The 22,642-nt window shown below is 39.3% G+C and overlaps 1 protein-coding gene across 4 annotated transcripts in view; it reads right to left on the bottom strand.

The window, feature by feature from the left end:
* CHCHD3 (coiled-coil-helix-coiled-coil-helix domain containing 3) overlaps positions 1-22,642 on the bottom strand; it is a 155,804-nt gene that overhangs the window by 90,552 nt on the left and 42,610 nt on the right. For all 4 annotated transcript variants that reach the window (XM_072340570.1, XM_072340546.1, XM_072340555.1 and 1 more), the window contains exon 4: positions 13,842-13,986. In XM_072340570.1, the coding sequence (XP_072196671.1) occupies positions 13,842-13,986 (145 nt within the window). The remainder of the gene's footprint in view (positions 1-13,841; positions 13,987-22,642) is intronic.

The following is a 22,642-nucleotide window of genomic DNA, read 5'->3' as shown; positions in this document are numbered from 1 at the left end:
AAGTTAGATCAGGCCCCTTCCAACCTGGCCTAGAACTCCAACTCCCTCAACCTTTCCTCATAGCAGATGTGCTTCAGCCCTTTTATCATTCTCATGACCATCCTCTGGACCCGCACCAACAGCTCCACATCCTTCCAGTACTGAGGACTACAAACCTGGATGCAGCACTGCATATGGGACCTCACAAGGGCAAAGCAGAGGGGGAAAATCACCTCCCTCTTCCTGCTGGCCACCCCTTCTTTAATGCAGCCCAGGATACTGCTGGCCTTCTGGGCTGCAAGCACACACTGATGCCTCATGTCCAGCTCATCAGAACCTCCAGATTTATCTCTGCAGGGCTGCCCTTAGTAAGTTCTCTCAGTCTGTACTCTTATCAGCCTGAGATGGCTGCGACTTGGCCTTGTTGAACCTCATTTGGTTCATAGGGGCCCACTTTTGAAGCCTGTAGTACAATTATATACCTCTCCCCAGTAACTAAATCGTAGGTGAAATTAAAGGTCTTTTCTTATTTGTGATTTTGAAAAGATAAAGAGAGAAAAAAAATAGATTTTTTAAAAGTTTTTTTTGTTTGTTTGTTTTCATTTTTTAATAGAGGAATTTACCATCTAGTAAGCTACATCAAAACAACAGTAACAGCCAAATTATGATTTCAAAAGCTATTTTATCTGGCATTCCTTATCTGCTGAACTTCAGCCCCAAACACTGTGTTTATTGTAATCTTTAAATCTAAGATATTTACCACCTTTACACTTCCTCGTGGTACTGTCAGCGCTTTCTGGTTAATAATTACACCCAGTTTTTTCTATTATAGATTGCAGAATCATAAAATTGCTTGGTTGGGAAAGGCCTTAAAGATCATCAAATCCAACTGCAACCTAACCATTCTACCCTAAGAAACAACCCTCTGCTAAATCACATCCCTGAGTACTGCACAGCCCACATACAATCGCACAGCTCACCAGTTCTACATATCTGACTGAAAAATATTAATGCCTTAACTTTCACAACACTTATGGGGTTTTATTTGACATGAATAGTAAAGCACCGATTCTTAATAATCCTGGCCAACTGACAGTTTTGCTTCTTGGGGTAGCCAGAATTATGTCAGATAAACTAAGCAAAAATCAAACAGCCAACTAAAAGTTGCGAAGTGGCTGAGCACACTGCAACTATCCAGTTTTTAAATGGGGCAGCAATGATACAACGTAAATTCATCTTATCTGTGCTAATTCTGACCAACATTTCTATTAATCTGTATCATCCCAGTTTTCAGCCTCTGCAGGATATTCTATGCTCATTTTCCAACACAAGATCTCTTACTCTTAAGACTACATGGACCTTCTTTCCCTAACATACCAGAGCCGACCATCAAAAATCGAAACAACTGATTTTTCAAACATATGGCAGACTCTGAAAGATCTGCCAAGTGTTGTGACCTCACTCTAAGGCAGATGCACAACCCTGACAGAGAATCATAGAATTACCCAGGTTGGAAAAGACACTGAAGATCATCAAGTCCAACCACAGCCTAACCATAGTATCCTAACTCTAATAACCCTCTGCTGAATCATATCTCTGAGCACCACATCCAAATGGCTCTTAAACACATCCAGGGATGGTGACTCAACCACCTTCCCGGGGAGCCTATTCCAGTGTTTAACAACCCTTTCTGTAAATAAGTGTTTCCTAACATCCAACCTAAACTTACCTTGGCGCAACTTGAGGCCATCATGGCTAATAATAATTAGCGGTCATCCTCCTCTCCTGCTTCAACTTATTCACCACACTCATAGTCAACATGTCTCAATCAGCTGCTAATGATTTAGGGCAGTAAGACACATGAATTTTTCTGTGGACCTCCAAAATGAATGTGAACGTGGAAATAAAACCGGCAGCACTGGAAAGGTGCTGAAAAGTAAGAAAATCCACTTCAGTAGAATGAAACTTCACCTTCATTGCTCCTTATTTCTTGTTAAGGTCAAATCTGCTCACATACAAATTTTAAGTGATCTTTTAGACACAGCAAATTAGAAGGGAAAATAACAGGCGCTCCTTCTGCTTGCTTGGAGGTAGCACATTCAAAGATTTTCTCAAGCTCAGTATCTTCCAACATCATTGCTTTCAAAAGAAATAACTGTGATTTTTCTTTTCATGCTTTAAACAGACAGATAAAAGCGAGAAGGAAAATTAAAACATTACATGAGTTATTACAATGTAAAACAAAAACCCATCTGACCTATTTATCAGAGTACTTCTTAGAAGATCCCCTGTTGCTGAGGTAGATGTGGCACCCACTCATTACCCCTCCTCCCATCATCCTTCTTGCCTATCTTCAAAAGCCTTCAAAAAGCTTCATTAATAGATATTAGATTCACGTATTTCTTCTCTTACATCAAAATAGCAGATACATCAAGCTGGTGCTTCATGACTTTGTTTTGAACATTTGGTAGCCCTTCAGTACTGTCTTGCATGCTAGAAATGACTTGGTATCAACTGTCGCAAGCAACTATTCCCTTCCCACTGAAACAGAGATTTCTGAACAGTCTTTCTGCAGATCTAAATGCAAGAAGCACCCATAAAACAGCACAGAAGGCTCTGGATATTCACGAGCTTAAAGATAGACTCCTGGTCACAAACAGGCCTTGAAGGTTGATTGCTGTCTTACCTGCAAAGTTAATTATTTTCAGTTCACTCTGACACCCCCTGAATGCATGCACTCCAATATTAAACTCAGTCTGAAGAGTTCACCTACACCTAGAACTCCTTTCTCAATGTCACGGCTTTTTCCTTTTATGTATGCTAAATGCTCTGGCAGAAATTATTTTGAAATGTAACCATTAAAGGTATGCTAATGACTATGAATTGTGACAGCTGCTGCGGAAACAAGCCTGTTGGCTCAGGCGCAGCACCATTAACTATCTATCATAAAGTACTCTGGACTTGCTCATTTATTACTGCTGCATAGCCCAAGGGGGGGAATGGGAGAACTGCACAAGCTTCTTTATCCAAGGCAAAATCGTAAGACGCTTATCCTAATGTCATCAACCCCACTGTTTATCTGCATGATAATTAAGAAAATGAGAAGGAAGGAAATTTTGTTATTTATTTATTTACGAACCTGACTTGAATTCAAATATCTGAGAAAAAGACAACGCGGTTTCTCACTTTGTGGACAGGCTGCAGGATCTGCCAAAATCACAACTAAGTTAGAAGCATCTGCCCTATTAACCAAAAAAACAATGCAACAAGTACATCTTTGACCATGGCTTCCCAAAAATGAGCGTTGACGCTTTTCTACTACATCATTCTTACAAAGTTGCTTAAACAGCTGATTCAACAACTGAAACCAGTTTTGGCTTTCAAATCTCCTGTAAGATAAGAAAAATCTTACAGGATTTGGCCTCACCTCGAGTACTGTGTCCAGTTTTGGGCACCTCAGCACAAGAAGGACATGGAGGTACTGGAGCAGGTCCAGAGAAGGGCAACGAGGCTTGTTAAGGGCTTGGAGAATCAGCCCTATGAGGAGAGACTAAGAAAGCTGGGGCTGTTTAGTCTGAGGAAGAGGAGGCTGAGGGGAGACCTTATTGCCGTCTTCCAGTACCTGAAAGGTTCTTACAGTGAGAGTGGGGCAGGTCTCTTCTCACTACTGACTTGTGACAGGACGAGGGGAAATGGCCTCAAGTTGCGCCAAGGCAAGTTTAGGTTGGATATTAGAAAGAACTTCTTTACAGAAAGGGTGGTTAGGTACTGGAATGGGCTCCCCAAGGAGGTGGTTGAATCGCCATCCCTGGATGTGTTTAAGAGTCGCTTGGATGTGGTACTCAGGGATATGATTTAGCAGAGGTTTGTTGTTGTGGTATTGTTTTGTGGTTGTTTTTTAAGAGATAGGCTACTGGTTAGGCTGCGGTTGGACTTGATGATCTTCAAGGTCTTTTCCAACCTGAGTAATTCTATGATTCTATGATTCTATGAAAAATGCTCTGCAGGCCATGTGTTGAAGTCAGTATATTTTTAAGTAGCAGCTACTTCATGAAAAGAGAGTGGTTTGGCTTCAACTCACTATGTAATGTTACATGCACACATGCATGCAAATATCCATATGAAAACTATCATTATTACTTGAAAGAAGACTGAATTTCCAGCTAAAAGCTGCACTCCACTTTGCTGGACAGAAATGACACACTGTGCTACTGGGAACCGTGAAATTAAACAGTTTCCACTCTTCAGAGGATAGGACTGTCAAGAGAATAATTTTTATTACTTAAATAAAATGGTATATTAACATTCCCAATTTATCAACACTTCCACTTCAATGTATTTCCTCCTTTAAAAAATCCATGAGGCAAACTATTTTCTTCCATGCACATGCTAGCAAACCTATTGCAGAATACATCATCAACGTTGAGTTGAGGGACATGGCTTAGAAAGAACCATTGGTGACAGGTGGACAGTTGGACTGGAAGATCTTGCAAATCTTTTTCAATCTTGGTGATTCTATGACTCTATGACCATACAAGTCATAGGATAGGAAAAATAAATCATAGGATAGGATAGGAAAAATAAATAAATAAATCTTAATAAAAACCTATAGACTTAATTATGATCTCATTCCCTTTCTTCACCATCTAATAGGTTGTTTTAAACTGAATTTCATAGAATCATAGAATGGCCTGGGTTGAAAAGAACCACAGTGATCATCCAGTTTCAACTCCCCCCCACCATATGCAGGGTCGCCAACCACCAGACCAGGCTGCCCAGAGCCACATCCAGCCTGGCCTTGAATGCCTCCAGGGATGGGGCATCCACAACCTCCTTGGGCAACCTGTTCCAGTGCATCATAACCCTTTGGGTGAAAAACTTCCTTCTAATCTCTAACCTAAACCTACCCTGTTTCAGCTAATAGTTTTGTATACATCTACGTTGGATACATTAGCACCTACTGCTATAATACTTAAGTACCTCACCATATACTAGACAGCCAGTAGGACTCCGATATAAAACAGCTTGGAAAAGCCAAAGAGGAAGGACTGTAACATATCAGTAACGTCAACAAGCATGTCACATTCTGCTTAAACCAATGGACAAATTACATCAAAAATCCCATCAAAAAGTGAGAAAGTTTTCAATTTGTAACCTTTTCCCCCCAAAATATCATTCCCTGTCACTATGTGTTTTCTAGAATCATCAGCTCTACCAGGATAATTATTGATTCACTTAAAGTACCTTAAAGCACACAGCAACGACAGCAGCAATAGCAACTGTGACCAAAGAGTGCCATCTAATACACTGAATTGTATCTCTCGATAAACTGATAAAATGATGTATTTGGTGGGAGGTTAAATCTTTTCTTCCTTGAAGACTACATGTCATCTACTGCAGGCTTGCTTCTAACCAAAGCTGGTAACTCAGATCACGAACCAACTGATAAGGAGATGCAGCAGAACTTCTCTCTTTAACCTTGAAAACCGTTTTTGAACTACAAGAATAAAATAAACAGGGCATACAACAGTATTTCACAGTCACCATTTACTTCTGCTACAGAAACACTGCAGTTGTACTCTTTCAATAACTCGGAGCAGAAAAACAGGTCAACCAATTTTGTACTAATAAATAAAGAAATGTCAAAGTGCACAAAGAGCAGAGAAAGTTTTTAAACAAACAAAAAACGAAACAGAAAATAATAAAACCTTTTCCAGCATCACTCCTGTTTGTCTTTCGGTATAAGCAGAATCTGACATCTCTGCTGAAAATGCTGATACGTGGACAGTCCTTTCACTCTGGCCTTTCCAACATTAAAGTTTAAGGGCTTGCTTGTTTGTTTGAAGATATTTAACAGAGTTTTCCTAAAATGCACTTTATTTCTTTCCCTCATACAAACACAGCACCAGACTTAGGCTTTCAGAAACGCGTAATGGGGAGATACTTCATTAACACTGCCCCGCTTATACCAGGGTTGGAAGGTCACTCGCATGCCTTACAGCCTGCAAAAGGGGCCAATCTCTAATTGAGAGTACTACAGAATAAGCATTCGGTGGGAAAGCAAAACAAAACAGAATAAAAATAAACTGTTTTTCCCCTTATAGAAAAGACATTACTTTTCTAAATGGGAAACAGATGTAAAAGAATGCATCAGTGGGGCTCCTGAATGCAAAAAGAGTTTCCAACAAACATGAAAGTTTTAACTCAACTTTTCCTAAAAAGGACAATGTAAACTTAATTAACTATTAACGTATCTGTCTCTCACCCTTAATTACGTTCAAGTTTGAAACATAATCTTGGGCACAGTTGTAAATACAAATACTGGAAGGACATATGCTAACAATCTCCTCAGAAACCACCCAATTAAGATTTTAAAGAATCACAGAATCTTTTGCATTAGAAGAGACCTTTAAAGGCCATCTAGTCCAAATCCCCTGCAATGAACAAGGACATCTATAGCTTGATAAGGTGGCAAGAACCTGCTCCAGCTTGACCTTGAATGTCGCCAAGGATGGGGCTTCCACCACCTGTCTGGACAACCTGCTCCATTGCCTCATCACACTTCTTGTCTTTTTCTAGCTTAATTCTATTATTTTCTACTTAAAAGAGAATGGCTTTTGTCTCAGAGCTTGCTTACAACAGAATACGTAGAGATTATAGGAAAAAACTCTAAGAGTGCAGGGTGAACACTACCGAATAGCAGCATCAACACCACTAATCAAACAACTGATTTTTCTTATTACTGTTTTCAAGATACAGGCTGCTGGATATCTTCCAAATTTTACTCTTTCAGTGGTTTGCTTCCCTTCTCTCAGATGGTGCTCTCAAACAAAATACCCACGTTGTGCAGTGCAAAGAGTCCTAGGATTAGTTAAAGGCAGGTCACTAGTAAAACAAATTGCTCTTCATTTCTCCTCCTTTTCTTCTCTTAAGTCCTCTAATTCATCTCAAAGAAAAGAAGGTAACTAAAGCATTCTAAAGGAGACATAACAGGAATATCTGCCCAGTCAAAATTAGCCTAAATTGAGAGTAAATAGATATTAAATAAAAGTCAGAAAGAGAATCTTAAGAGCTGGCAAATCCTTTTGAAGAAACAAAGGACTGTATGTGTGCTATGTTTCAAGTCTTCTGTGGCTTTTGTTCTGTCATACAGCAGCAGTGCATACATGCCCTCAAATGGAGTATGGATAGGAATACTTACACTGAGGCATTGTGCCAAAACCTTCATAAGAACGTTATTTAAAACATCCCTTTCATGATATCTTGAGGGCAGAAATGGCTATTCTCTCTGGAAGAAGCGAACGTATATGTAAAAAGGATGCATATGCTTACTTTTTGCCCATGCATGACAAGGAATGATGACATTCATTTGAAAAGATAGCATAGCAATTCTGTTAGCTGCTCAATAAAAAGGGAGTAGCAAGAACAAATTGGTTAATGAATGAGGGAGGAGAGAGGAGAGTATTATGCAGCGAATCTATAAAAATGAACTCAATTTGAATTCAACCAAAAGAACAAATTGATGGAGCAGCAGGCTTTGTAAAGCACTAGATCTTCATCTGGATGCTGAGATAACACAGTGATTAATTTTGCTTCTGTCAAGTATCTTCGGTTTTGCTATATATGAATTTAAGAATAAAAAAAAGCAAGCTCTTAAATGCTGTTTGTCTAACAAAACACATTTCTCTCACCATTCAAACAGAAACTTCGAAGAGGATAAATATTCGCTTCATGCAACTTCCATACCTTCAAAATTTTCTATTCTAACTGTGTTTATTTTTTTCTTGTACTCTAACTTTGAGGGAAAAAATGATTGCTAGAAATAAGAATAAAAAATTATAGGTCTACAACATCGTCAAGTCAAAAACTGGAGGAAGGAGAAAATTCTTTGTATTGTTCCATTGAAACAAATATTTTAAATGTCAAAACGGGTGTTATAAAGGGGTTAGAAAAGAGATAGAGGTAAGCAATTTCTTATTCTAGTTTGCGGGCATTTAATGGCAGTTTCAGAGATGAAATAAAACATTGCTTAACTGTTGACGTGACGGAGGTCATACCGGGATCACAACCTACAGCAACAACAGTACGATCACCCACAGGCTACTTTAAATTATTTTTACTGTTTAACTACATCAAGGGGGGAAAAGATTGTTCACTCATTAATAAAGTAATTTTAGACATGCAAATGGGCCTTTGCCATTTCCTTAAGGCACATACATCTGGACAGATAAGAAAACCACTCATGGTTTGCAAATATTTGGTAGCAAGTCCCATTTTTTTCCATTGCTGGAAACCAACATTACTGATCTCTATTTGCATAGTAGCACCTTCTTGTTCTTGCAGTAGTTTCATATCATCTATACAGCATCCCAGAACAGACAGAAAGCCAGATTCCTATCCTACACACCTTACAGCTGCATCAGAAATGCCAATGAGAAGGAGAGTCAGTGAGAGAATCAATGTGTGCCAGGAGAGGCATAAGCCATATCCATAACATCGTGTTTATTCAAATGAAGATAAGCATGTAAAGTGCAATGGAGTTTAATATTTTCAAAGTGTAAATGATTTTTTCAGTGTTTTCTGCTTCTCCAAAAAAGAAACCAAACCCGTCTCCCCCCAAAACAAAGCCAATAAAAAACCTATAGATATCCTCAGCATTCAAAAGCAACTTCTTCCTCCTCATTTTAATTTTAATCTGTCTCCCACATCAGGAGCACGAAGGCAAGGGGATCATTTGCAGCAACAAAAGCAGCTATTTCTAAATGGCAAAGGGAAAAGCACTTGGCAACAAAGTACCACGTACATAAAACTGAATTAAATCTTACCAGTAGATCTGAAAAAATACAGCATTCAAAGAGCACAAACGCTTCTACATTATAAAACTGAAGAACAAGAGACAAAATAAATGTCACCAGCTTTAGCTTTGCACCGCATTGTTTTCAAATCTTAAGTCTAATTTTCAAACGTGAGCCTTTAGTATTTTCACTGTCATAAATTGTAAATTATAGTCACCAATCATACCATACTTCCCAGAAACAGCTTCGTCCTCTCTGCAGTAAGCAATCATGTTTTGCCTCGGGCTATGTAGTTTACCGCGAATTATTTCAGAATCATCTAAAAAGATTCATTTTTCTATTAAAATGATGAATGAGCTAAATGAGGTATGTAATAAATACTGCAGGTTTGTAAACAGACTTCTTTTCTCCTGAGAACTAATGCTTTAACTCGTTTAGTAATTCTTCCCCCTGGTATTTTCTAGTGAAGTCATCCTTAAAATACGGTTAGCACAGGACTGTTTGCAAAGAGCAGGAAGAGTCAGCACATAATCTGCTTAGAGAAAATAGAGGACCTCCTCTGGAAAAAGCTAATGAATTGGGGACAGGAAAAATAAATGCAGCACTATAAAGGAAAGGCTGCACAGCACATGTACACAGTGATACGGACATTGGTATCCAAGGAAGATAGGGAAAATATCCTAACAAAGAAGAAGGAAACGCTCCATTTTAACAATATGCATTCAATTACGACAACAGGTCAAATTCACTCCTACCATAACTCAAAGCGCTTCGGCTCTGACATATCAAGGAATGTATTTTGGCTATTGATTTCAGTGCTCAGCAAAGTCAAAAAAGAATTCGACACCTCAGAAATCCAATAGTTCGATTACCACATACACCTGAAGTGCAGAAACTGCTATCTCAAGTAAGGATACTTCTGCCAATTTGACTTTTTGAGCACGGAGCTTATTAATAGACTCTCTCACACAGAAAATAATTTACACAACAGGAAAATACTTCAGCAACAGCAGATTTCATTCTCTAACAGGTACTTCTGTGAAAGCCTGGAACAATACTTGGGGAAATATGTATAATTATATTAGTATGGATACAGATTTCTAATGATAGCAGTAATCAAATTTTAATGTTATGGTTACAGCAAATGAACAGAACAATATTTCTGTGCCTCTTCAAAGGGAAATGAGACTTTAATGTCATTGGCAGCTCAATAAAACCATTTTCTAACATATAGGGTCTTAATGACGGCTTGTTTCATTCCAGACAGTGAAGCGAACATGTTAACAGTAAACTCCGGGTCATTACAAGGAGATGGAAATACAACAGGTCCTCTGCACTTTGGATAACTATTGATCTTTTCCTTCATGTTCTCTGCGTCTCACCCTGGCTATCATCATGACTGCAGTGATGGAACATCAATATGCTCTTTATGGCAAAGCTACCGCATTTAAAGGCACTCAACAACACTGTGCCCAGCTCAACCATCCACAATGCTTAGATGTGTAGTGAAGGTCTCCAGTCACAAACAGTGAAAAGGAACATAGGTCTGGTGCCTGCATAACACAATGTAAGTATTCTTGGAGTAGTCAGAAGTATGAAACACTGGCTGGTAACCCTTACAGCCAATTCCCCACCTTGTACTGAGGGAGTTTCCCCTAAGAGCTTACAGGGCATGTAAGTAGCTCAGCAATCATTAGCTCATCTATCACCAAGTTTCTTTCAAAGCCTTTATGAATACCACCCAGGCTTGAAGGGCTGTTACTGGTAAAACCATCAATTTTCCTTAATGTTTTCTACTGAATCTTCAGATCAATGGCTTTGTCTGATGAAATCTTTGCAAAGAAAACTTGTGGTATGGCAGCTTGCAGAGTTCCTTCACTTTAAAGGCACATGTGAAAGAATTAATTCAGAATTGTTTTGCTGCTGTGGGCTCATTCATTCTGATCACAGATCCCACTACCCAATGATATTCTGACTCTACAGTCCTTGCTGGGATTTCAGTTCCGTGGACTCTGTGGGCTTGCAAACACACATTCTGCTCTCTGGCGACGTTCCTCCATTCAAGGGGGAATGGTTTTAAGCTAAGACAGGGGAGGTTTAGGTTAGATATTAGGAGGAAGTTTTTCACACAGAGGGTGGTGATGCACTGGAATAGGTTGCCCAAGGAGGTTGAGGATGCCACATCCCCAGAGGCATTCAAGGCCAGGCTGGATGTGGCTCTGGGCAGCCTGGTCTGGTCATTGGCGACCCTGCATATAGGAAAGGGGATTGAAACTGGATGATCATTGTGGTCCTTTCCAACCCAGGCCATTCTATGAGTCTATGATAGGGCCCGAAGTGTTAGGGAAAGGTCCTGCATCAGAAGGCAGTGGGCATGGAACAGGCTACCCAGAGCAATAAGCATGACCCTGAGCTACCAGAGCTCAAGAAGCATGTGGACAACATGCTCAGACGTAGGGTTTGGGTTTGGGATGGTTCTGTGTGGAGCCAGGAACTGAACTCCATGATTCCTGTGTTTCCATTCCAATTTGGGACAGTCAGTGATTCTGTGACTGAACCCTTCTAGTCATACTTAATCCTTCTAGTCATACTTACAGCTGTTAGAGTTAGGGTACTATGGTTAGGCTGCGGTTGGACTTCATAATCTTTGAGGTCTTATCAACCTGAGTAATTCCATGATTCTATGATTCTGGGAGGTTTGCTTTTTAACATTTAGCCTGACATGTGCTCATTCTGCTCACTTAAAAATTATTTCTAGGTTTTTTAAGGGTCCGCTCCTTTGCCTTACTTGCTGTCCAGGCTCAGCTGGATTCCTTTAGATATCTTTGTTGAAAATTGGAATGCTTCTGCTTAAAAAGACGAATGACATCTTTCTCTACTTCTTATCACCTGAAAAGCTTCTACACTTTTAGCTGTCAGCTTCAGCTTCACCTTACCAATTTTCTTCATCTGTATGAAGAGCCAGTGCCCATTTTTGGTGTTCTAATACTTAAAAGTTTCCTGTCTGAATCTGTAAGCAGCAGCTGGTTTTAAATGGTTTAAGACCGGGAAATATTACTTCAATCTAACAATTTAACGTCTGTTTGTTAAAGCTGAATTAGCAGCCTTTATACAAAAATATTCTTCCTGTCTTACCGTATCTTTTCCTGCTCACCATTTAAGCAGTTTAGCAGCAAAGGAATTAACATTGAAGATAATGCTATTGACATTTCCTAAACACCAGTTCTTTTTCCAATAAAGAATCTGACAGAAGTGATCAAATCCTGGCTAAATAAAAAAATCAACCTGCTCTCACAGTTAGCCAGCAAATGAGATCCTGCACCCCACCTGACAAATGGAGAACACAGACATATCCTCGTGTTGCAAATGTTATAAATTCAACTTGGATACATTAGATGAATAAAGAATAACAAACCATGGTGGAAAAAAACACACAAAAAATTGCAGTAGTTTCAGCAAAATTATATAGAGAACTTTGCCAGAGAACTTCAAGACCTTTTAAAACCACACAGGTGATTCCTTCAGGTAGGCAGTTCTACCTTAAAAATTCGGCAATAAGTCAAAATTGACGATACAATTAGCTAAATACACCCGCTTCATATCGTAATTAGACGTCTCTCAGGCATTTGGATGATGAGAAAGGTATCGCACACTTCTCAAAAGCACAGCACTAAGTCAAAGATGCAAAGCTCGAGGTAAATCATGCAAATATTAAATCACAATGTAACTCTTCGGTTCTCCATTATGCTGAGACCACAAAATTCTTATCCATTCCTCACATTAACAGCCTGAATAAAGCTACTGAAGTGACTGGTTGCCTCTCTTGCCCACCAATAGCTCTTAGAAAGCTCTGAATTCATCTTTGATGCAGAGAGTCAAACATATATTTACGTCAAACATTTATATAGATGTTGGTATTACTAATCCTCCTTATTTTAAAATGAATGCTCATATAAGTGATTTGAAACTTTTGTTCTTGAAAACACCTATCTGTTAATCATTTATACTCTGGAAACCTTAAAAGAAATCCTAAGTGATATTCATATCTCAGAGCACAACGATTATTGTTACTTGGAAAGCTCAATATAGACTCAACATAGCAAGGAAATGTTAGATAGGAAGCTATGAATTTGACAGACATTTGAAATGGCCTATAATATACAGTTGTCAGTTTTCAAAAGAAAACAGGCAGCTGCATTTTATAACTTCTTTGTCCAGAAGCTTTTGTACAGCAGCCCTATTAAAATAGGATTATTTGATATACCATTTCTCACTAAGCCAGTACCAAGTTTTGAGGCAATCAACAAGAGTCAGACAATTCTTTTTGTTTTCTAGCATGAACAAGACTTCAAAATTACACTTTTTGATTCCTTGTTGACAGCCAGTTTTCAACTGAGGAATATTATGGACTTCCTTGAAATATGAAAGTAGTTGACTTATGGAAGAGGGTCTTGTATTCTGTAACTCTGTGATAATCCAGCTTAGTAAACAGACTCATAGAATCATATCATAGAATGGCTTAGGTTGGAAGGGACCTCAAGGATCATGAAGTTCCAAACCCTCCTGCCACAAGCAGGGTCACCAACCTCCACATTTAATACCAGCCCAGGCTGCCCAAGGCTCCATCCAGCCTGGCCTTGAACACCTCCTGTCACCCTGTGGACAGGGCATCCACAGCCTCTCTGGGCAGCTGTTCCAGTACCTCACCACTCTCACAGCAAAGAACTTCCCCTTAACCTGGACTATCACACTATTCTTCAATCATATTCTATCATTACTCTTCTAGTCTTCCATCATACTACTCTTCTCCCTCTGAAAAGAGAAGGACATTCATATTATCCCAGGCACAAGGAGGCAAACCACACGTGTAACCTTCAGTAGGGTTTGGCTCTTTTTGTCCTTAAGACAGGGAAATTTTAGAATAAAATGAAATGACAATATTTACCAGTAAATAAAAAACACAGATCACGAGACAACATATGCTTTCAGCTCCTACTGATAGTTTGAAACAAGTCTGAAGAAACGGATGTTCAAAAATCCAAGCACTCTACAAGATCCTGGACTTACAAAGCGCTGTGCCTTCTGACGCTCCTCTTCTGTCGCAGCTCTCTCACGAAGGATGGCTCGAGTCAAATGCTCATTGGAAGAAATCCTTTCTCGTTCCAGAATCTTGCCAAATTCATCACGTACATACGCTTGTTCTTGTTTCAGTCTATGGAAGACAGAGGGAGATTTAGATCAAAAGCTTATTATTTAAGTTCATTTTAAGAGATGTAAACATGATCACTTTGAGAGCGATCCCTGTAACAAATTATTACAGGCTTCTTAAAACAGCTGAGCACGAATTCACCTAAAATTCCAGACTATTTCAGATTCGAGCTTCAAGATCCAAATACACAAATTCCACAAGTCTTGGGAACGCTACTTCATAAATCACATCAAGCACAGATCATTCATGAAGTATGAAGCATCTTTGAGCACTATGGGTATACACAGAGCTCTGTTTGTTTCTTGAGGAGAACTCAGTTTGTTGTTTTTAATTCTTCCTCCTAAAATCACCATTCTTTTCTGCAGTGGGATCATGTTTGTTGGTCTCCAGACAAACCCAAATGTGGTACCTGCTTACAGAGCTGGAAAACAGATGAAACAATCAGAATAAACCTTTCCCAGCAATTTGAGAGGAGATGAAAAGAGCTATCAAACCTATTGCAACAGAGTTAACACAGTTACCACCAGCCCCAGAAAATCAAAGAATCATAGGATGGCCTGGGTTATAAAGGATCATAATGATCATCTAGTTTCAACCTCCCTGCTATGTGCAGGGTTGCCAACCAACAGACCAGGCTGCCCACAGCCACATCCAGCCTGGCCTTGAATGCCTGCAGGGATGAGGCATCCACAGCCTCCTTGGGCAACCTGTTCCAGTGTGACACCATCCTCTGGGTGAAAAGCATCCTCCTAATATCTAACCTCCCCTTTCTCTGTTTAAAACCATTCCCCCTTGTCCTGTCAATATCCACCCTCATAAACAGCTGTTCCCCCTCCTGTTTATATGCTCCTTTCAAGTAGTGGAAGGCTACAATAAAGTCTCAACATTTACACATCACAAAACATAACTTTACTCAAAACCTTTACTACGTTACTCTATGTAAGCACACCGCACCTATTTTTTAATGAAAATGTGCAGGTATAAATAGGATAGCTATTAAAATATATCTGATGAGCATGCACTGTGACATGAGCCGACACTGGGGAACTCAGAGCTGTAATAGCAGAATTATACACAACTTTTCAAATAATAGAATTTTTTTTTCCAGGAGTGGAAAAGACAAAGCTTAAGGATTCTCAGTGCATTTATATGTTGTCAAGGGAGCTTCAGAGAACAAACCGTAATGAGTGGGGTCACTTTGTAAAAGGTACGAGCATTACAGTACATTAGATTCTTCCCCAGGGAAAATATCTAAGTGAGGTGGGGGGGGAAAAAGACAATTACAAGATGTATTACTTCGGTGCTCAGACAACCCTCTGAAATGCAGCAACCAACTGGGAGTCTTTATAAAAAGTTTATTAAGCGGCATCTTCAATTACTCTAGCAAAAGTCAGATTATGCAGACATGGACCAAATTCCATTAAGTGATTTCCCAAGGTCCCCCAAATTATTTCAGAAGCATTGGTATATCAAATCGTTCATACAATCAGTGCTTCAGTCAAAACATTCTGGTCGTCTTTTCCATTGGAGAAATAATGTTTTGTTTAAAAGGTGTCAAAATAGACGTCTCAGCAGCTTTTTCTGAGGAGAAACAACGGAGAAAGCACTTAGCATTCCCAGAGATTGAAGTAAACTCATTCCTTGCCCTTTATAGATTTTACTTCCCGTATGTGCTTTTCTCCTGCTTCTTTATGCATATTAGACCTAGCAGCAAAGTAATTAAAGTATCTGAAGTCAGACAGTATCTGAAAAGGCTGCTAAAGGGCCAAGGCTGCTCTCAGTGAAGAGCCCAAGGAGCTGGGAGGGAACAGGATTAGGACAGCTGATCTAAATTGGCCAAAGGGATGTTCCATTCTTCATCACCTCCTTTGTCATCACTGCAGATGTAAAATCAAGAAGACATTACTAAACAGACAAGTGATGTGTTCTTTCCAAGTATCTGATGAATAAAAGAATGTTAAGTATTAGTTAGCTCATTAAGACCAATAAAAATGATACGAGATGCTCACATAAAAAACAGACAGACCTTATCTGTGGTGAGGTGTTTGTAACAGCTTGCATGAAAGCAGCTTTCTGAATGACAGAGCACCCTTCCCCCTTGAAAATGTGATTCACTCATTTCTTTAAAAAAAAAAAAGCACTTATAATGGTATAAAGATACAACATCATCAGCATAAACATCCAGCCACAAAACTGCAAGCATTTCCTGGGTCCCCCCAGAGGTACGCATTCCCTGGCTCACCCTACAGCTTCCAGTTTTGCTGCTAAGCCATGGAAATGCTTTGCAAAAACTGATCGATTTCACCCCAAACCAATAACAAATGAACAGATAAGATAAATAACAAAAAATAATAATAATAATAATCTTATGAAATTACCATAAATTGTACCAGAAGAGGTTGAGACTAGACATAAGAAGGAACTTTTTCTCTCAGAGAGTGGCCAGACACTGGAATGGCTGCCCAGGGCAGTGGTGGAGTCGCTGTCCCTGGTAGAGTTCAAGAGGCGTCTGGGTGAGGAGATATGGTTTAGTGGTTTGCTGTAGCTACAGTAATGGGAGGACAGTTGGACTAGATGATCTTGTAAGTCCTTTCCAACCTTATGATTCTATGATTCTATGACTGCCCCTGTTCTACTTGAAAGACCACTGCGTAAGGTCATATTCTGGAGAATGGCACATTCACATAGTTTCCAAGCTCAATTAACACGGCCAATTCCAACACCATCATTAAGGGGCCAACACATGAGACAAAATACAGGTTTACCACAGTGAAAAAGCACAAGAAAAGAGATACTTTGATATTAGATGCATCAACTGTAAAACAAGTCACATAAAACACCTCAACAAAAGAAAGGAGCACACCAAAAATTTTGCTCATTTTTTGGTGTGGCATTATAATATCTTAAAAAAAAAAAAAAGCATACTATTTGATTATATTGATCATATTGATCATAACAGCACCTTAACGCAAAAAGTCTTTCCTGTCTACATATCCAATGTTGCGATTGGCAACCCAGCCCATGGCAGCGGGGTTGGAACTAAATGATCATAGAATCATAGAATGGCCTGGGTTGAAAAGGACCACAATGATCAGCCACTTTCAACACCCCTGCTATGTGCAGGGTCACCAACCACCAGACCAGGCTGCCCAGCCTGACCTTGAATGCCTCCAGGGATGGAGCATCCACAATCTCCTTGGGCAGCCTATTCCAGTGCGTCACCACTCCCTGATCTTTGAGCTTCCTTCCAACCAAAGCCATTCTGTGATTCTACCCTAATCATCATTCATGCAATCACAATCACAGAATCACAAAATCATAGAATGGTGTGAATTGAAAAGGACCACAGTGACCATCCAGACTCACATCCCCTGCTACATACAGGGTTGCCAGCCACTACGTGAGAAATGTATGTCATCATATCTACCCAACAAAACACAACTACTTAACTTCCTAAAGCATCCCCTAGACTTTTTCACATAGGGCAACTTTTATCCACCAAAAATGTCCTAAATGCCCATCACAACTGATTTAAATTCATCTGAGTTTTATAACAAGAAGTAGGATTTTGAAGTAATTTGCATTTATTTGAGTTGCGTAATTGGGAAGCTTGTAGGAGCTTAATGAAACAAACAAAAGGCAGCTATATTCCGATCTCAAACATTTGCTTGCATCAACTTACAGTAGTTTCCTTCCTTGACATTACAAATTCATTTTATTGGCGTTCAACATGTAGTGCTGCTGAATGAAAGCAAACATCAGCTAAATCTACAATAATAAGTCATATTATTACTTAGCCAAAAGTGAAATAAATAAATAAGTCAATATCTGCAGTTGATAAGCAATTAAATAGCACAGTTTGACAGCAAAGTCCACTACTCCAAGAATGCCACAGAAATAGACCACTTGAAATGGCATTTTTAATTGCAACACAATTGAAGGCTCAGTATAACAGCTCTCGTGTTTAAGCTGAAAGCTTTAGTTAACAGACAAAAGACATTATGCATTACACTGATCATTTATACAGAAAGTGCTTTAAAAAAAGCTGCTGAAACAGCGGAGAAGGCTGCTTGTTATACATTTTTCTACAAAGTCGATAGCTGGAATAAAATACTTCTAAATAATTATGAAATACTGTTTCAAGAAACACACAGCCATGTAGTTACAGCAGTCGATTTAATGAAATAAAGGATGCAAACCTATCACTTTTCCATAGTGCTATTGGAAAGTACAACCAAAACCCTACTCATACTAAAGTCTGGATGAACACCTCACAGTATTTCGTACTCTCACCTGTTCTACAGCATACAATCACATATACAGAAACCAAAATTTCCTGCCTTTCTACCGGCTTTAAGAACTTCAGAACTCTGAGTAATGACACAAAGAGTGTTTAGTCTTGCACTACACTATTAAGTCAGTTATCTTGTTATTACCTCTAGGACTCTTAACACTCACAAATTCTATATGGTAACTTCTTTCACTCGTCTTTTAAACACCTCATGACTGTCTATTGCTTTATCATGGGAAGCGCAGGCCACAGCTCTCACACATCACACCATCATTTAGGATGGAAGGGATTTTGGGCCATCACCTCCAAATTCCCTGTTCAAGCAGGTGCAGATAAGGCAGGCTATCTAAGACGATGCCCACCTGTGTTTCAAATATCTCCTCTGTTGGAACCTTCACATTGACTCTTGGCAGCCTTCTCTGACCACTGGCCCTGTAATTTCCAGTATTCAGATGGATTTTCATGTTTTCCAGTTTGCTTCCATTGTTTCTTGTCCTGGTCCTAGATCTCCCTGCTCGCCCTTCTTGAAAATGGGAGTGACATTTGCTTTCCTACCATCTTCAGGAAGCTTTTCTGATAAACATCATATTTCAAAGCTAATTGTGAGCGGCCTCACAATGACACATCAGCTCCCTCAGAATCTCACCAAGCCCCGTGGATTTATGTATGTCCAGTTTGTGTAGGTGTTCCTAAAATGATCCTCCTCTGCCACAGTAAGCCACAGAATCATAGAATGGCCTGGGTTGGAAAGGACCTCAAGGATCATGAAGATCCAACCACCCCATCACAGGCATGGCCACCAACCTCCACATTTAATACAAGACCAGGCTGCCCTGGCCCCATCCAAACTGGCCTTGAACACCTCCAGGAATGGGGGCATCCACAACTTCTATGGGCAGCATGTTGCAGAACCTCACCACTCTCAGAGTAATAAACCTCCCCCTGATATCCAACCTAAATCTTCCCTCCTTCAACTTCAAACCATTTCCCCTCATCCTGTCATTATCTACCGTTGTAAGAGTTGATTCCCCTTCTGTTTATTGGCTCCCTTTAGGTAATGGAAGGCTGCAATGAGGTCACCCTGCAGCATTTTCTTCTCCATACTATCATCATTCATCAGTGATCAGAGCTCAACGTCTTCGTGTTGGTCTCAGCATCCTGGGATTCTTGTATGTTGGATTTTCCAGTATAGACTGAGGCAGAGAAGATGAAGACAGCACAGAGGATCTCAGCCTACTCTGCCCGTTGTCACTAGAGGCCCTGCCCAACTTAACAGAGGGTCCGTATCTTTCCTAATCTTTCTTTTGCTATTGATTTTAACACTGATTTTTGTGATATCTCCATCTGTCCATAGATCTGCTGATCGGTAATTAAAGGTATTAACTATATAATCTCATTAACTAAAGCAACAGCAAAACAAACAAATAAATAAATAAATAAAGTTTCATTTAGCTATTTCTGTGCAGATTCAGTATACAGGCTGAAGACAAGAAAATGCACGTACCCCATCCTAATTTTTTTTTACAATCAAAGACAAACAAAGTTCAGTTTCTGGACCTGTTCAGTGTTAATTCAACTTTGTTTTTAGCACAGAGCACAACCATGCAGCCAGTGACCGACACCATTAACCTACTGGACGTCTCGTAACTATGATACTGCAAAATAGCATATTCCTATCAGCTCCCATCCTTCTGGAAATATGCTTTCAGTAAATCCAAACTTGTGAACACTGAATAGAAAAGCACATCGGTGCATACCTATAAACCTTCATGATGCTCTTTGCGTTAAGGCACAGAAATCCTTTTGTTAAATATATTTTAAATAACAGCATAATTTACAAGCATGGAGTTGGACTAGAGGACCCCTCAAGGTCCCTTCCAACTTAAACAATTGTGTGATTCCAAGATAAGTAGAAAGCCAAGCTGTCTCAAAACACAGATATTCCAAATATAGGAACATATGACCATTAAGGAAAGTGGAGAAAAGTTGAAATACCCAACTGGTTTCACTCTAATCACTTGTGTAGCAGAATTAGAAATTTAAGGGAAAAAACAGCCAAGCCTCTCTAATGTGACAGGCACATTTGCTATAATCTCTTTTTAAGAAACATAAGTATGTTTTCCAGGAAAGGGAAAAAAAAACAAACAACAACTTCACTGCACCATGAAGGAAACCTTCCATGCTTTTCAGATCCATTTTTTAAAACGAGTTCAAGGAAAGGGAATTGTTAATGAAACCACATGAAATTACGACGTGGTACTGTAATCTTGCACAGCATGAACCATGTAAGCCACACTAACAAGATGAATAATTTAATTCTCAATCCAGGAGAAATCACTCTATTGTTTACTCCAGAATATCCATTTCTGTCATTCTTGAGAAGACGCCTGCAGATGGTAAAGGTTGTCATTAACAAAAAAAGCACCCTTTAATTCATGATAAACAGCAACACAGAGAAATGTTAAAAAACTAAATGACAAACAAACAAAACAACACCAACAGTCTTACTTTACGAGTGTTGAGCTTCGACGGCCATGAAACACTTTAAACTATTCCACAATCCACAGGAAACCCGAAACTGGTAAACACTACAGTATTAAAAGCAAATATAGTGATGTATCATTTTCAGCCCTTTTTGTTTCCAGATATTGAAAATTTATAACACTATCAAAGCTTAAACTTATCCTTTCTGTTATTTTCCAGGGAAATGATTACTTGCCAGTTGTTGCATCTTTATTACAGTCTCCAAGTTACACAATCTGATGGATTTCTGGTGATCCAAGATGAACTCATTCAAGTTTAGAGTGTGAACTGTGTCATTTTTTGCTACCTCCGACAACCAAAACAAAGTATTTCCCATTTCAAAGCCCACGATCAAGAAAATCACCCTCTTTTCTATAAAATGTAGAAAAATCTAAAGATATTTTGGGCTTAAATACTGGAAGTGATCTTGAAGGATGAAGCCCATGTAAGAAGACATAAAACATATCATCATTGAAGCAGTACATCTGTATGCTTTCTAAATTACTGTTAACTTAATCCAGCATCCTTCATCTTTAGTGATCTCTGAACATTTTCTTTTCTATATGGCACCTCCTCAACGCCGAAAGCTTTCAATAATTAAAAATAAAAGTGCAACACATTCACAGTAGAAACTGCACGTCGTGTTTTTTTGCCTAGATTGATGCAACAAAGTTTGTTAATGCATTCTGACAGACTTGCATAACATCCAAAAATGTTTTGAACAATGCAGTTTAGGCTACGATGCAATATTAATGAATGAATAATGTTTCCGAGTACTGAGTTTCAATATTTAATGAATGCATACAGAATGTGCCATAGAAAGATGTGGTTGAAAATCTCTGGAGCTAACAAGGGACTTGAAAAGATGCTAGAAACACCAGGAAAACCTTTAACTTAAACTTAAACTGGAGTCTGAGAAGTGTGAAATGGATCTCTCTGCTGCTCAAATTCTAGTATTCACCTGACTGCCAAGTCTGCTATATTACATGATCCTCAGGGGTCCCTTCCAAGTCAGGATATTCAATGATTATCGATCTAATGCTTATCTGCTTCTGCAAAACATGGCTAAGGACAGAGATATAAAACCAAATCATCCAAATGCCAAAATCACAGACAATGGCTCTTTCTTTAAGAAAGTCTCAGAATAACAATACAAAACACTAAAAAAAAAAAATTAATTAATTAAAAATTGAAGGGATTTCCTAGCATTATTTACACATAGAATCACAGAATCACAGAAAGGCCTGAGTTGAAAAGGACCACAATGATCATCCAGTTTCAACTCCGCCGCTATATGCAGGGTCATTAACCAACAGACCAGGCTGCCCAGAGCCACATCCAGCCTGGCCTTGAATGCCTCCAGGGATGGGGCATCCACAACCTCCTTGGGCAACCTGTTCCAGTGCGTCACCACCCTTTGGGTGAAAAACTTCCTCCTAAAAAACAAAAACATGAAAAACTTGATTTCAATTCATGTAGGGCATTGCGTACTACAGGTGAAAGAGGCTACTTCTAACTGAAGTAGCAATCCTTCTCTTTAAAAATCCATCCTGAAGTTTGATTTCTGGAAAAATTAAGAGAAAATATCATCCACAGGAGAGCAAAAACCTCTTCTAAATTTAAGACCGGAATACAACTTTTATGTAACTGTATTCTATCCAATTGGCTTTTGAAATGGTTCTAAACTGGAAGAGGGGAGATTCAGAACAGATATTAGGAAGAAAGAAGACACTGGAACAAGTTGCCCAGAGAGGCTGTGGATGCCCCCTCCCTAGAAGCATTCAAGGCCAAGCTGGATGGAGCTGTGAGCAACCTGGTCTGGTGGGAGGCGTCCCTGCCTCTAGT

Source organism: Excalfactoria chinensis, chromosome 1 (genome assembly GCF_039878825.1).
Source record: "Excalfactoria chinensis isolate bCotChi1 chromosome 1, bCotChi1.hap2, whole genome shotgun sequence".
NCBI classification, from domain to species: domain Eukaryota; kingdom Metazoa; phylum Chordata; class Aves; order Galliformes; family Phasianidae; genus Excalfactoria; species Excalfactoria chinensis.
The sequence above is the reverse complement of the archived record's forward strand: the minus strand, read 5'-3'. Positions and strand labels throughout refer to the sequence as shown.